Source organism: Physella acuta, unplaced genomic scaffold (assembly GCF_028476545.2).
Source record: "Physella acuta isolate Inbredline_101_S28 unplaced genomic scaffold, ASM2847654v3 ptg001248l, whole genome shotgun sequence".
Classification (NCBI taxonomy): domain Eukaryota; kingdom Metazoa; phylum Mollusca; class Gastropoda; family Physidae; genus Physella; species Physella acuta.
In genome coordinates, this window is record NW_026732764.1 from 4,815 (window position 1) to 15,944 (window position 11,130).

The window sequence follows — 11,130 nt, forward strand, 5'->3', positions numbered from 1 at the left end:
AGTTAGTAGTGTAGGCCTATTTTTAGGGTCTAGTCTTACTTAATAATATTTAATACGAGCCGACCCACGGCATATGATACGCCGCTATTTAGAATCTAGTTGTTGTTTTTTCCACTTTTCAGTAATTCATAATTTGTGAATTCGACAGTACCAACGCTGCCACTGAAAATATTTCTTTAAAACACTATAAATAAGTAGCTGGTTAAGGACGTTAACCATTAACCCCCCCTCCTTCCCCCCCCCCCTCCGTTAAAGTAAATTCCACTTAGTTACCCCCCCCCCCCCCCCTCCCCCCTACATTTAAAATCGTTTCAAACTAAATTATCTGCCCCTAATAGTCGTCACTAAACCCGGCTCTTCTTGTAAACATTTAGCGTGAACCACAGCTCACCAGACTATGTAGGGGTGGGGGTGGTAGGGAGCACGCTTACAGCTTGTTTTCTAGCGTCTCCTAGAAGAGAATTATATATATAGATTAGGGCCTAAATATATTTTATTAAATAAGTCAGTCTCACGAGATTCTACTTATTCTAGATCTAGATTCGTCTAGTATAAGATTAAGTAATGGAGAGATTACCAACACAATTAATTAGTATTACATGTTAACTGGTTATGCTGCATATAGTCATTATTATAGTGAATAGTGCAATATGAATATAGGCCCATAGGCCGGTGACTCAGCTCTGATTTCAGCCGCTTTTCCTTTTTGGATTTGCTTCCATACTGACAGAGTTCCATAGCGTTTGCCTTTGTTCCACCAAGAATAAACTACAAGGCAGCAGTTGTTTTCATTTTGGAGTTGTCTCTCCTAGGACCTAGAAGACATCCTGTCTAACCTCATCTGCTTAATTAAGGGTTCGAACTCGAGAGTTTTCAGTTTTGCATCCATGAGCTTTACCGATTCCAATAAGCCGACTCAGTAAATCTAGTGATTCTAAAATCATGACCAAAACATTGGAGGAACAGGCAAAGACATCAAACGCAGAATAGGTCTGGCTCTACAGGCATCGCAAGAAACACTAAAATATGAATCTTTAACTCAAATGTAAAAGCAGTCCTGCTATATAGATCAGAGACATGGAAAGCATCAAAGGGAACTAAAAAAATAATCCATATTAATAAGTGCCTAAGAAGTATATTAAAAAAAAATGGCAAGACAAATTATAAAACAAGAAGTAGGTGGTATGTGGACAGGGACAGGAAACTATAGAAAGGCCGATCATGGGGAAGAAATGGTGATGTATTGAGCACACGCTTTGGAAGCATGCTGGTAGACTAGCCTTGGAGTTGAACCCTCCAAGGCAAGCAACGCACGCAGCGACCCAGGAAGACATGCCAACTTAGCATGCTAGAGGAGGCCCAAATGATAGGAAGGAATTGGGAACAGCTGAAAAGAGTGTCAGGAGTCTGTAGGGAGTGGAAAGCCTTGTGTTCCACAATCACCAGGAACAAAGGAAAAATGATGATTGTTAATGTAGTGTAGTATTCTACTAACTACCAGGTGGTCAAACTGTCTACTGTTAAGAAAATCTCTAATTTCTAAACTAGATTTCTGAGTTTAGTCACCTTTTTTTTTTTAGCTAGACAAGCCTCTACATTTTTATATCTAGATTTGGGATGTAGACTTTAGATCTACTATTGTAGATATCATGGCAGTGAAAACATTATTACACTGTGAATGTGATCGAGTTTGTATATAAAATGTATTGCATTGCTCATTCTAATTCCATGCTCTTTTTTTTTTTTTTTTGCAGTTTGTTAACTATGCATGAAGACATTAGGAAAGGCACAGAATAGGCAGATAAAATTCGAGTAAACAACACCTTTATGACTTTATAGACAGAAGATTGATTCTTCAAGTCTGAACTAATTCTCTATCAATGAATTTATCTGTGATTCAGTTCTCAAAGAAGTTAGAACATAATATATGTTTAAGGATGTGTTTGAATTTACAAAAGATGCTCTTTATTTTATGGGTGATACTTCTCTCTGTATCACTGGTTGATGGAAAGAGACATCCAAAATGCAGTATATGTAAAGAAATAGCGAATAACTTTCATAAGGTAGTGTCATTTATTTTTACCATAGTTGTTGTATGTAATACAATTTACGATATTGGATAAGTAAGCTATTAACTGATTTTATTTGGTTCTGTTAGGCCAGAATAAAATGCAAGTATATCTTTACTAAAACGTGTTAGAAGACTAGGCGGAAGATTTATTTATAACTGTTTTAAACAAATTTTAAAATTGTGTTTAGGGATTGTCTTCAACATCTAAGTCAAACTTTGGAGGAGGAAATACAAAATGGGAAGAGAAATCATTGGGCACCTATGCAACAAGGTAAAACTTTCAAACACTTTATTCTAATAAACATTGTGTTTTGACTTTTATTAAATATTAAAGAGCAGACTTTCATCACTCTCAGATTGTAGCTTGCTTCATTAACATATTTTGTCCTGTTGCTAAACATGTACATTCAGTTCTCTTAAATTTTTTTTTTATCAGACATCTTGTTGTGTATGCTAGATACAAAATTATTATTATTTACTTAAAAATGCTTTGTGTTGAATATTTTGGCTTGTAATTGCCCTACATTGTGAGGTGGCTGCAATTATTTTCTAAATTTTTAATACTTCAATAATTCTATAACCTTTTATTACTACCAACTATTTTCATTTCTACCTTACTAAAATAAAGTCTGACAGAAATTCTATTGCAATTTGAAATGTCAATCATAATTTTATTAACAGGTTTATTTAGGTTTATTTTAGATATTTTTGTCACCATGTATTATATTATGTATCTGTTAGCTTAACAAGAAATATATAACCTATTAAATCTTTCTATTTGTCAGTGAAGTGAGACTAACAGAAATTCTTGAACATTTGTGTGATGAAGGCTCCAAAGAGGTAAAAGCTAGATAGAATTTTTAGTTGTTTTTTAATTTAATTTCCAATTTAATTAAATAAAGCATTTTATGTCAAAAGAATGTATACCTGAGTTACTTGTAGAAACATAAAAAAAGCTAGATTAATATTACACATAACCACTTAATTAGTAGATTGATGATGAATTATGTGATCCAGTTAGGTGCTATTTTATTGGTACTGTCTAATTACATAATTTAAAAATATATTTTCATACATAAAACAATTTAATACCACAATATTTTGATTGCATTTTTTTATAATGGTGTTAATGTTTTCTTTTAAAAAATGTTCCAGTGCCATTCTGTTTTAGAAGAACATGAAGAACTTGTTGAAAGATTCTGGTTCAAGGAATTTGCTCAGAAGAAAGCCACAGATTTTTTTACATATATTTGTATAGAAAACATGGAAGGTACAAATTGTAGCCTTGTAGTGTTTTAATTACATGTAAAATAAGTAGTATTTCTAAATTTATATTTTGCTTGTTTTTATGAATATATTCACTACATCATTCAACATTTTCCAGCTTGCTGTCCTAACAACACCTATGGTGAAAAATGTACCCCATGCCCTGGTGGCATAAAACAAGCTTGCAGTGGGAATGGACATTGTCAGGTAAGATTGTGAAGAGAGTAATGGTAATATTTATATTTGTCTTTTGATACTTTTATCTGAGGTTAGAAATCATATTAATTATGTCTACTAATGAGTAGAACTAACATTTTAAATTTAATGATTTAATAATGTAAATCAATAAACTTTGTGGTAAATTGAAAACAATTGTAGGGTCTTAAAATTTTTTTTGTTGTATCTAAGGTATTGTTTATATTTCAGGGGGAAGGTACAAGAGAAGGAGATGGAAAGTGTAGTTGTAACTCTGGTTATAGAGGAGAATTGTGCAATGAGTGTAAGGATGGCTACTATGAGGAGTCAGCTAATGAATCCCAGCATGTTTGTAAAGGTAAGCTTCTGTTGATTAGTTTAATTTTTAGTGGATATTTGTTACTAAACAATTTAATATTAATTTGAATCTTTGTTAAGAGTATTAAAGCCAGGGAGAGATTGTGTGGCTTTCACTTACCTTAAATGTGTGGTGCAAAAAAAAAGGTTACGGAAGGTTAAGAAATCAGAAATTTATGTTGATTTATAAAAAATGTACTTTTTTTAAAAAAGGTATTGAAGCAAATATCTTATCTTACAAAATTTGTACATGTATTTTATACAGTTAAAACTGTATTTTTCATGTCAATTCATCAAAATTAATGGAAGAATAGTGAGTCTGTTTTCTGTTTTGCTGCTGTCTGCCATCATAGGAAGGAATGGGGTATTTGGTGTATTTTATCCACTATTGGGTTAGATATCTCTAACACTCGAAATAATCTTTGTTTTCAGTTTGTCACATATCATGCAAGGACACTTGTTCCGAGGGGGGACCTAAAGGGTGTGATGAGTGTAAAGATGGTTGGACAGCTGATGAGGAACTAGGTTGTCTTGGTCAGTGGTTATTTTTTAACATTAATTAAACCATAAAGTACTCTTATTTCATTTATAACTATCAAAATTCCTAGTAAAATGCCAAAGATTTATTTGTAACTGTAACTCTTTGAGCAGAGTATCACTAAAAGATTAGTTTTACTGACACCCACTTTCAGTTTAATTCACATTATCAATAAGTATAAAAATTAGGAAATCTTTAAAGAACCCCTGACATCAGTGTCAAAACTTTTTTGATTAAACTATAAATAGCATAAATGTGCACTATTTACTATTAAATGATTAAAAATATGTATGAATAAATGTATTCGTTTTTTGTTTTCAGATGTAAATGAGTGTTCAGAAGATCCATGTGATGAAGGCCAATTTTGTACTAACACACAGGGATCATTTACTTGTTTTAGTGAGTTTTTTTCCGTAACATTTCAATATTATTGCCTGATAGCATATTTGCCCAGAATTTTTTGTAGATCATTGCAAAATAGCTTTTTGTTTTTTTTTCCTTATTTATGCTGAAAATAATAGATACTTTCATTGTTGACTTATGACAATTTATATTTTAAAACCAACCTTCATTATAATGTTTGAATTATTTTTGCAGCATGTGATGCAGCTTGTTTGGCCTGCACTGGATCAGGAGCAGATAAATGTATAGAATGTAACACTGGCTTTACTCGTGATGAAACAACCCAAAAATGTGTTGGTAGGTTCCGTAAAAAATTTCTTTCATAAATCACTAGTTTTACATGACTTGTAAAGCAACAGATATGACTGCGTATATGAAAATTTGTTTTGAACCAATGTTTAATAGTATTTAATGGGCTTGTTTTGCAGATAATGATGAATGTGAAAAAGATGAAAATATCTGTCAAGGAGAAAATGTTGTTTGCAAGAACATTCCTGGAAGTTATGAATGTGTTTGTAAACCTGGATTTGTTATGAGGGAGGGAGTCTGTGTTCAAAAACCCAAAGGTGAGAGTCTTTAAGTTTCTTAGCACGTTTTTGACATGTAACTATCAACTCATATAATGAGTAGTGCCCCATGGATAACTCAGGCCGATGTTAAGTAATACTCAAAAATCAGTGTATGAAATAATCAAGGAATATAAAAATATTAATCTTAACAAATAACTGTAAATGCTTATTGTTTATTTCGTATCTAATTTTATGACATTCAAAATGCACAAAGCCTGTTTGTATATTATCAGTTATTTGTTGATGTTACCATAAAAATCGATCCAATTCATTTTTTTATTATACTATGTATTAACAGCTTGTACTTGTAAAGCCATGGTGATAAGGCTAATAATTCCTTTTAAAATCAACTTGTTAAAAATAATATAACAAAATATTTATTTTTTTGTTTTTATGCATGCAATAATTATATTTTTTTGCATGCCACTTGTTCGGTAGTTGCAAGAAATTGAAAATATTTCTACAACCTTTACAGAGAATAATTGTTTCCTATTTTTTGTGTGTATTAAAAAACAATTATTTAAGATGTTGATCTGCCTTATTGTGTAGTTGATTGTGAGATCAGTAGGTAGCACTGTATATTGTGATTTGATGTAACATATTAAAACAGCTTCTTATTTAGAAATAACAATGTAAAGCCACTAGTTTCTTTAAAAATAGTATTTATTTTAAGAACTAATTTTTGTGACAACTTCAAAAAACCAATTTATTTTTTTTTAACCTTCTGGTATGATCTAGTTCTGACTACTATGATAAACAACACAACTAGAAGTGTGTAATTATGCTCACTTTCTAATAAATACTAAGGTGTTAACAATTTACTTTAGATATTTTTAAAAAAAAATGTAACTATTCTCTACTTATTTGATATTCAGTTGTAATGTAAAATGTAACATTGAACAGTTATATTGTTAACTTTCAAAGTTTGTTTTTGTACATACTTTATCTTTGGTCTTGAAATTAAATGTAATTTGAAGTATGTGTTGGCCTATATATTAATGATGAAAGACATCAGTGATGTGTTTTGATTTGACACTGTTATACAGAGATTTATCCAAATAAATTGTAAAACATGTTTAAAGAAGTACCAGTAACCTTTTTAAAAAAAAATAAGGGTAGTCTGACAAAATTGATTAGATGCAGGAATTAGCATTTTTTGTCATTCATATTTTGATAAAGTTATTTCCCCCACACAATTTAATTTATAATTTAATAGTTTGCATCCTAGATAGATAGCACATTTTCCAGCTTAAAAATCTGGTTTTGTAGGATGTTTTAAAGCTGTATTTTTTGCACAATTTGTTATTCACTGTGCTGCTGTTCAGTGTTTGCTACTTAGTGTAGGCTAGCACAGAAGTAGTGTGTGCTGAAAGTGTTGTTCCCCTTGAGTTAGAATGAGGTAATTTCCATTCTTTTATCTTACTTTACTCTTCAGAAACCAACACCACAACAAAAAAATTAGAGCATCCAAACCTGGCTGAAGAGCTTAAGAAAAACAATTCCAAACGTAAAGAGTTAGACTGGGCCAAGTTCAAGGACATACCCAGTGTTGCATCTCACTTTCTTATTGTAGCCTTGTATGGAATCAGCTGCAGATTTGCTTCTTCCAGCTATCTGGCTAGTTTTGCTCTTTCTGTTCTTCTAGTGATTCATGTAGTTTGGTTTGCCATTCATTCAAAGTAATTGTGTCTTGGTCTCTACATTGGGCCTTTGTTTACAAAATGATTAACATTTTTTAATATATATACAAAATTAAAGGATAGTGAAAGATACAGCTGGATTGTTGTAACACCACAAACAGTTGTCTTTGTCAGATGTTTCATTTATCATATGGTGCATTGATCTCAGTTATTTATATTATTTCTTCCCTAGTGGTACATGCAATACAGTTTAGTCATATTCCAGTAAGTATTAAAAAACATGATTTGTATATACTCATTTAAGATGCATAATACAATTGGCATTGTGTATAGACATTATTTAGCTTGGAACTCCAGATGACACTTAAATTTAAACCATTTTGGAGAATGTGCAGTTATAAATGTTTTGATTGTATTGATTTGTATCAACCATTGTAATAGTAATATGAAATTTTGAAATATACATGTCTTTTGCATTTGTAAATCATTAAGCTATTTTCTCATAATATAGATCTACCACTGTATTTTAGTTTAAAGCCTGTTTCTTTTTAAAAATTGTTTTCTAATGTATTGAAAAAAATCTATTCCCTTAACTATGTATGGAGTGTCAATATTTTTGTAATTTAAAAATTATATTATGTATATTGATAGATTGCACTTTCTAGAAATACAGTTCAGTGCATGTTTTTAAAAAAAGATTCATGTTTATTAATGATAACATGTGCTACATATAGATTAAAGTTTTTAACATGATACTATGCAGCTTTCCATCTATAGATGCCTGAGAAATAATCTTAATGTTTTATTTCAATATTTTCTATTTCAGATGAGGAGCAAAATGAAACTGATACAACAAAAGAAGAGTTGTAGAATTTATATGTAATGATTGTGTAAAAATTATATTATTTATGGCTGTAAATGTTGCTTTAGGTTCAGATCCTCAATGAATGATCAAGGCTTTTATTCTTTCAAAGGCTTAACTCTTTGTTATTTTCAGTTAATCTTCTTTTCTTCAGGTAAATAATTCAAAATAAAATGTTCTACTTTGAATTTGTTTACCCCTACATAGCATGACTAAATGCAGTGAGTTAATAAAATGTTTTAAATTTTGAAAAAGTTTGTTGAATTTTTACAATTAACTGGGTGAGAATGAGTTATATACTTGAAAACATCTACAGAGGCTTCTAGCATTAATGTAACTCCACTTGTGTTGCTTCAACCTCAAAAGGTGGTCAACAATCACCACAAATAAAGTCAATCTTTTTCGCTGTGCTCACTACATAATTTTAAACAAATCAAACATGCTAAAAAAATAGTAACAGACAAAATTAATCTATCGATATTTAATCAAAATGCCCATAATTTTGAATCTACAACAACAAATTTGATGGTCAAACTAAATACAGTAAAAATAAACCGATGGCAACTACAAGACTGAAACCATAGATAAAAAGTTTAAAACTATGGAACAAAATTTTACCAATCAATAACCTTACGCCTGTTTTGCAAAGGTTGTCCTGTTTTAAGGACAGTCAGTTATTACTCTGGCAGTGCAATAAACAGCTGAAGTAATTTTTGCAAAATGTGTAGGATAGGTCTCAGAGCACACCTCAGCTATTATTATTATTAAGCTTCCTGATTTTAAAATCATCTCTGAATAGAGTCAAGTAATATACTTGACATGCAGGTCTGACAAGCTTAAGATTCAGTGACATGACTCAACTGTTAAGTTATTGTTTTGGGCCATTTGAAAAAAAGTCAGTCCTGATCCATTGATTCCTGTTTGGGACTATCAGTACCAGATTCCTCATCTTTTTTGTCAGCACACTCAGCTGCTGTCTGTTTACTGTCAGCATTGTACTTGCTGAGGCTGTCTCCACATACATCAAACCCCTGACTGTCACTTGATGAAGATAAATGAGAAGGTGGGGATGTAACATTTTCATCATCATTGCTCACGTTATCACTACCTGGAATCTCAGGTGTAGCCATGGCTGGTGTGAGAGATTCTGTTTCTTCACTACCACTAGAAACAGTTTCCATCACATTGTCAGAGTTAGGTACTATGGATGAATTTGAATCAGACCCAGATGTAACCCTTGTTTCTTCTTCAATAACCTCTGAGCTTTCAGGTGTCACAACTGAATTCATTTCAGATGAAGGTGACGGGGATGATGATGGTTTGCTAGAGGGATGAACAGGTGAAGATGATGCCATATCAGATTGTAGGACATCTGTAGTGTCAGGTTCATGTGAGGTCACAGATTCATGCGACAGTTTCATACGCTTAGCACGAGGCTCATCAAAATCTGAGGTATCAGAATGATCAGCTTCGCTGCTCTGGTGGGTTGAAGGGGTTAACGAAGGTGATGGTTGATGCTGGGTGGATGATTCTGGCTCCACAGACTCCACTAGCCTCTCCAGACCAGCTACACTGTCACATTCTTCTGTGCTGGCTACTTGTGGTGAATGACTAGAATTGGAAGTTGATACAACTTCAGCATAAGTGCGAACTTTCTCAGACTCTGAAGGTGTTGTGTCAATAGCACTGTCTGTATGGGATGAATCGGCACCATCAGATTTTATGTCTAGCTTTGAATCAGTCGATGAAGATGGTGGATTTTCAGCAGCAGCTAAAAACCCAAAACTATGATTCAAAGATGACTGAGAGGAATCTGACAGATGTTCACTGTTCTCAGATTCAGGTAAATTTTGTTCTGTTTCTTTAGAGGAATCTGATGTGTCAGTGGGTTGAGTGGCTGATGTTGAGGGCGAGTCATTAATGGTAGGTACAATTTCAGGATTTTCTTTCTTATCCTCCAAATCCTTTGTTATTGATGCCCAGGGTCGACTATCATCACTTGAAACACCAGCACTTTCATCTGAAAATATATAATGGCATATTGGTCCTAAATGGAAAACAAAATCATACAAGAATGCAATTATAGTAAAAACCCTCACAGTGAGTTTCTTACTATGCTTTAAACTAAGATATATCATAATTTAATGATCAAAACTAATAAATAAAAACAATAACATCTCCATTATTTCAATAAGTGTAAACAAAACTTTGGGAAAAAAAAAAACATTTAGTTACTAATGTAACAGTTAGATGTCCATGAATAATGGCTTAACTTGGGTGCCACTCAAGCTAAAGTGCATCCTGAAATTCAACTACCAACATTTTAAATCTAAGTTAGCGAATCTGGAATTCCAGTGCACCCCAGAAAAATGGAACCATAAGACTAATAATTTAAAATCACTACTATAAACCAATGCCACTTACTTCCATCAGAAGGTATTAATTCTTCAGAGGATGATGAGGAAGAAGAAGTATTAGTGTCATCACCTTCATCATCTGCCATAGCCTCTCCACCATCAGTTGCGACAGGTTCTCCTTCTGTTGTATCCATGGTGACCTGTAACATTTTTTGTGTGTTAATAATGCAAGGAGGATAAGTTATAGTACAATGAAGTGAAGCCATCAACTCAGCAATACAAATATTGAACTGACTTCTGGAAAAATGACAACAGTTAGTGCAACATTTTTTGTACAGCGAGAAGGGAAATAAATAAATTATAAACATTTGCTCCTCTAAGTATAGTGGCATGACCCCCAAACTAAGCAGCAACCCATACTATGAGAAGCATTTCTGTATTTAGTACCAGACGCAGTTGCTAATTGTGTCTTATATAAAACACATTTCGCTGCATGATGAGTAGTTTATTATTTGACTATAGTATTCATGCATACAATACTGACTGCATGCTATACAACAAAAAGTATAGTTAAGAATATGTATGCAAAGCTATTTTTACTGTGGTTTACTTAGAAGCACATGCTTACATCAATTTATAAATAGTTTTGTAATTGACAAATTATTGACTAATCAACTTATCAAAAAATGTATTAGAAACTTATCCAACTTATTGAAGTCTAATTATGTTCACATTTTAAAATGTTACATATATTTGTCCATCTATAATTTTGAAAAATAAAATTTTCTAAGAACTCCATTTAAAAATGACTAGAAGCTAGATCTATCAAGGTAAATAAAGTCAATCAATTACAAATGGACAAAAGTAGTGTTG

At 32.2% G+C, this 11,130-nt stretch overlaps 2 protein-coding genes across 2 annotated transcripts; one reads left to right on the plus strand and one right to left on the minus strand.

Moving 5' to 3' along the window:
• Positions 1-1,880: 1,880 nt before the first annotated feature.
• Positions 1,881-7,828, plus strand: LOC131957463 (cysteine-rich with EGF-like domain protein 2-A; the record flags this gene model as incomplete). The annotated part of the gene is given in 11 exon segments (XM_059322294.1): positions 1,881-2,063; positions 2,260-2,342; positions 2,857-2,911; positions 3,227-3,341; positions 3,456-3,544; positions 3,764-3,890; positions 4,322-4,423; positions 4,749-4,826; positions 5,025-5,126; positions 5,258-5,395; positions 6,834-7,828. Coding segments are annotated over 11 exon segments (1,320 nt in total). The 3' UTR covers positions 7,082-7,828.
• Positions 7,829-8,366: 538 nt separating this feature from the next.
• On the minus strand, positions 8,367-10,564 carry LOC131957464 (dentin sialophosphoprotein-like). The gene is made up of 2 exons (XM_059322295.1): positions 10,325-10,564; positions 8,367-9,920 (listed from the first exon to the last, which is right to left on the minus strand). The coding sequence occupies exons 1-2, from the start codon at positions 10,521-10,523 to the stop codon at positions 8,797-8,799; spliced, it is 1,323 nt and encodes a 440-aa protein (XP_059178278.1). The 5' UTR covers positions 10,524-10,564; the 3' UTR covers positions 8,367-8,796.
• Between the last annotated feature and the right edge of the window lie 566 nt (positions 10,565-11,130).

Coding starts and splice junctions, on each gene's coding strand:
- LOC131957464 (XM_059322295.1), bottom strand. CDS start 10,523: ATGGCTTCACTTCATTGTACTATAACTTATCCTCCTTGCATTATTAAC. Junction 9,921..10,324: donor ATTAATACCTTCTGATGGAA/GTAAGTGGCATT, acceptor ATATATTTTCAG/ATGAAAGTGCTGGTGTTTCA.